The sequence below is a fragment of the Acanthisitta chloris genome, unplaced genomic scaffold (genome assembly GCF_000695815.1).
Source record: "Acanthisitta chloris isolate BGI_N310 unplaced genomic scaffold, ASM69581v1 scaffold6247, whole genome shotgun sequence".
Lineage (NCBI taxonomy): Eukaryota > Metazoa > Chordata > Aves > Passeriformes > Acanthisittidae > Acanthisitta > Acanthisitta chloris.
Genome location: NW_008682013.1, coordinates 80,174 through 85,326, shown reverse-complemented (window position 1 = coordinate 85,326; position 5,153 = coordinate 80,174). Strand labels below are relative to the sequence as shown.

Sequence of the window (5,153 nt, the reverse complement as noted above, 5' to 3'; positions counted from 1 at the left end):
GCAGCTCTGTTCCTTGCAGAGGCTTGGTGCGCACAGGGATTGGTGTGCACAGCTCTGCTGCTCCAAGTTGCCTGCACACACTAAAAGCTGTAGCATTTTGCAGCAGAGTATCCTGGCAGAAGCTGTGGCATTGGGTGCTTGTTCCTGCTTGGTTGAGAGATGAACTCATGAGCAGCTATTGCTGCTTTAATTAGCCGTTGCATATTTATGATCTTAAGGAAAAGAGGGTAAGGACTATCTTACAAAGCCTTGCGTCCGGTATCTATAGCTGCTTTTTTTTTTTTTCCCTTCTCACAAACTTGTGAGTATTGGCCCCCTGAAATGTGTTAGTTTGTGTTCGCTCTGCATGGAAGGATTCACACACTGGGAACAGGAGGTGGTGGTAACTCACTGCTGGGAGTGTAACATACTAGCAGGGAAGCAAATGTTGTCTGAGTCTGTCTAGGACTCTGTCTGGCTAGGATGGAGTTAATGTTCTTCAGGGCAGCTGGTATGGTGCTGTGTTTTGGATCTGTGACCAAAACAGCCTTGATAACACACCAGTGCTTTTGCTATTGCTGAATGGTGTTTGTACAGCATCATGGTCTTCTCTGGTTCTTGTTCCTCCCTGACCTGCCCCTTCCCAACTCTCCACCCCTGGGAACAGGCTCGAGGTGGCTGAGGTGTTATGAGGGGACACACCTGGGACAGCTGTCCTGAGCTGACCAGATGGATATTCCATGCCTTATAAGTCAAGTTCAGCAATAAACTTGGGGGAGAAAGTCTCTCCAAAGCTGCTGTCACACAGGGTCTGGCTGGGCATTGGTCTGCTGCTGGGAGGTGGTGAGTGATTGCTTTTGCATCACTTTTATGTTGTTGGGGGTTTTTTTCTTCACTTACTAAACTGTCTTTATCTTGACACTTAAGTTTTTCATGGTTTTTTTAATCTCCTTTGGATTCTCACCACCCTGGGTGAGCTTAGACCTGTCAGAAACTAGTCACCCTCCTAAAACACCCCTGAGACAATACTCTGCTGATGCTATCCTGTGTAGCTTCATTCCTATCTTCTCTCCTTTTTTTCTCCTTAGGAATATGTTTATCCAGATGCCAGAGACAGACAGTACTTACTATTTTTCCATAAAGGAGCCAAAAAGACACGATTTGATCTAGAGAAATACAATCAACTCAAGGATGCAATTGCTCAGGTAACAAGGATTTTTCCAGAGATAAGACAAAGAAATTACTGCTTGCTAGCTCTTAGTTGCTATTAATAGACACACCTCAAGCAAGAATGAATGTATCTTAAGTTTTCAGCCCATTTTCTTGTCACAACCCCAGTGCAATCACTGAATTGGCTTTAATGTGCCCAGGAATAGCACTGCTGGATGTGTAAATCAACATGAAGTGGGTGCCTATATCCATCTGTAAGGGCCCTTTAGGAACTGCTGGCAAATCTTGAGTTGCTTCAGACACTTCATGCCTCAGAGGAGCCTAATTCAAGATTTCTTTTCTTCTCAGCTCCTACACACCAGATGGATTTAGTGAGGAATGAAGACTTGCATCCATTCAGTCCATGTCTCTCTGACATGGCACTTGAGTGCGCTGGGTTGCAGGCCTGGAAAATAATGCTCAGAAAATATAGCTGTATTGTTAGAGACCACGAGGGCACATTTCTCAGGCTCTGGAGACAGACACTTGTGGCAGACTGTTCCACACTGTGGGATCTGTTCAGCAAAGGAGTCAGATAGAGATCTCTCCTTGTGTTTTTCAGGGCCTTTCTGCAGAAGGATAGGAGGAAAAGCAGAGCTACCACATTCCTTTTCACTGCTCTGCATCATCCTTTATTCCTAGGCTCTGGAAATGAGAGTGTAGGATATCCAGAGAAGTGTTCTCCTCCTGCCTTGGAGAAGCAGCTGCTTATGGAAAGATCCAGAGGTCTTTCTTGCGCTGAATACAGATACCTTTGGGTGGTTATATTTTCCTGGAGCTTTTCTTCTACAATCAACCATTCCCATTCATCTGGTTGAGGTGTTGATTTGAGAATTTTTTTAAAGGAGTAAGATTGGGGTCAGCTCTTCCCATCCCATATTCCTTTCAGTGGCTGCATGCAGACAAGTTCAGAGAAGTACAGCTGGGAATGGTTTACCCAAGCATGAGCCTGTGACTTTGTTTTGTTCTTTGAACACTTTCCTTCTGGACAGGAAAACCAAAGAAATCTGGCAAAGCTTTGCATTCTCTACAGGGAAGTGGTTGGAGGAAGGCATATTGGGAGCTTGTGCTTTATAATGTGTCTTTTGCTTTTAGGCAGAATTGGACCTTAAGAGGCTTCGAGATCCACTGCAGGTTCATCTGCCCATCCAGCAGATTTCTGAAAAGGACTGATCAGCAGAGAAGCTCTGAACCCCAGCAAAAACCTGTTCATAGCTCTGGCCTTTTGTAATTACAGCATTGCAGGTGGAAGCTGGAGGTGGTGTGGGGGGTGGAGGGTTTTTACCTTGGATCAAGACAAAGGACTGTAAGGGGGGGAAATCTCTTAGATCTGAAGATGGGACATTGTGGAATGTTAGTTCTGAAAAGGGCTTGGCAAATAGTCACATTTGAACTGTCTGAATGGCAATTGTGTACAAATACAGGATTGGGGGGTTCATGCCAAGAATGTAATGCTGGGGTGTAAGGGTGTCTTCTTCCAGCTTTGCAGGCTCTGCCTCTTGGTAGGACACCAGCAGCCTGCTTAGCTTTTTTAATTTCCTTTACCTGATTCCAATCTCTCTTTCTCTCTCAAAAATAAACTCAAAAGGAGAAAAACCCCAAAAGAACAAAGACCCCAAGCCACCTGGAGCTCTGGCTGGTGATCAGAACTCGCTCTCCACCACCATTAACACGCACACTTCTGTCAGACCTGGGCTCTTTTCTAAGGTTCCTACAAGACTGCTTTCTACTGGAAACCGTGAGCTTCCCCTTCCCAGCCCACCCCTGTGCTCCACTGACTTCCTCCTCTGCCTGTCTGTAGCACAGATTGGTTGTAGCCAAGTGAGAGAAGGGATGAGTTTTCTTCTGGACCTTTGATAATTGAGATTTTGGAGTATTCCATAGGAACTATATAAACTTTTGTGTCCCAATGCCCCTTCTAGAAATCCATGGCAGCATTGCATGAGAGGTTTTTTCATATTCAGTCTTAAGGGAGGGAGATTCCCTTCTTCCTCCCCCAAATCTGATAGCCACCTGGACTATGAGGTCATGAAGGCTTAAAAGATAACAATACTGTCACAGATTCATGACTTCTGCTTTTAAATGAACAGCTATGGGACATGGAACCATGAAACCTGATATTTGGCTGCTTGTGTAAAGGGATAAAAGGTTTCATATATGGTCAAAGCATTTCCCTTGCACAGAGGCTTTCTGAGAGCTGTAAGAACAGTGCAAGACACAGAACTACTTAAGCTCTTCAGCACTTCCCCCAGTTAAATAGTTTTAAATGAACTTTATGTCCACAGGTCAGAATTTCTTAGGAGTGGCTATGGCATCTCTTGTTCTTAGCTAAAAAGAAATAGAGGAAGGAAAGTCAACCCACTGCCCTCTCTCCTAGCCAAGGCTGGCTGATTTTTCAGCAGATAAAACATCTCTTTATTCAAAGCAGGTCAGTCTGCTTTAGCATCCTGTTGCTAAACACTGTGGAGACACAGGATGAAGGTGGGAGAAGGACACTAAGCTATATATACAGACAGGCTGGCTGCTTTTTTGATGTTTCACTACTACTCCTCACTGTGTCATGGAAAGAGGCTTCTGGTTGGGGTTTTTTGAGAATGTTTAAAAAATAGGAAAGAAAATAATTGATTATTAACACTAGACTCCAGGTGCCTTGCAGATGTGGAAACACAGCTGGGATTGCTGCCTCTTCTCACTCAATGGCATGTTGGACCCCATGGGAGCATGTTTCTAGTTTTGGTTTTTTCCCTTCCCCTTTTCCTCTGTCTTTCCATTTAATTACATTGTGTGATCATTTTTTTATCTGTTTTATCCTGTTTGTGTGATGAGTTTTAAAGGGAAAAAACATGAACACAATCCTGTAGCTGAATCCTTGGTGTGTGTTTGGGATGAGGGAGGGAGCATGGAGAAAAGTCCTTTAAAGAAAAAACACAAACTGAACATGTGTAAAATCCTGTATCATTTATGAAATATGTATAAAAGAGCAATGTACTTCTGGAACAATAAATAACTATTCAATTTTTGAATCAGTGCTCTTGAACAATGTTATTTTCCCCAGCTGAGAAGAGCATATCTCACGTGTGGCAGCTCTGCTGAGTTTCCTCCATTTCTCTTTGTTTAGGTGGTTTCTCCTTGACCTTCCCTCGTGGGGATGCAGATATAGCTCTGCTGAAGAAACTTGGATGGAGATCCATGCCTGGCTGCCTAACACAGGGACCTCAGGAGCAGTTGAGGTGGTGAGGTAGAGCTAGAGACTCTTGGTCTAACAAAGATCTGCTTTGTCTGACCAGCACAGTAGCAGGATAAGAATATACTTGGGCAGGTAATGCCCAGTGACCCGAAAGGTCCCAAGTGGTGTCAGTGTATTTCTATATTGCATTCAAGTGCTGTTTCGGGGGAATACTAAAGTTTTAAGCTTCGTTCCTTTCTTTCTGGGCCCTTGAATTTGTTCTGGTGACAGGATTTGTTCATTCACTTTGGGAATTAACAGATTGTACTTTGTCCTGACTTTATGGTTGGTTAGGATGAGATGTTTGGTATCAGAAGGTTTCTATCTTTGACTATTTTAAAAGAAAGTAATATCCATGATTGGCCAGTATTTGGAACACCAATTCTTGTGGCTTTTAAATCTGGAGGGGAAAGGCTTCAAGTTGTTAGTTGTCACCTACCTTTAATTTCTGCTGACAGACTTTATTCCTCCAAGCAGCCCTTAGTGTCCAGATGAGCTGCTGGCCTCCCCAGATAAATTCTTTGGCTCGGCTGCATAAGAAGTTGCCCATTTTGGCATCCAGAACTGAAGACTCTTGACATCTAGCAGCACAGTATGTTGATTTGGGATTGCTGTCCCACACCTCCCTGCACTACCAGTGCACACATGGTCTCTGCTGGGGGTGGATGACCTGCCACAAACCTCACCCTCAACTCCCAGTGCCTCGGAATGCCAGCACTGAGGGGAAGTGCCGTGTTTG

The 5,153-nt window shown here is 44.2% G+C and overlaps 1 protein-coding gene across 1 annotated transcript in view; it reads left to right on the top strand.

Annotated features, from left to right (window-relative positions):
• MCU (mitochondrial calcium uniporter) overlaps nt 1-2,850 on the top strand; it is a gene marked incomplete at its 5' end in the record, with an annotated part of 12,663 nt that extends 9,813 nt beyond the window's left edge. The window contains 2 exons of the mRNA XM_009078328.1: nt 1,068-1,184; nt 2,284-2,850. Of these exons, the coding sequence (XP_009076576.1) occupies nt 1,068-1,184; nt 2,284-2,361 (195 nt within the window). The remainder of the gene's footprint in view (nt 1-1,067; nt 1,185-2,283) is intronic.
• Nucleotides 2,851-5,153: the final 2,303 nt, after the last annotated feature.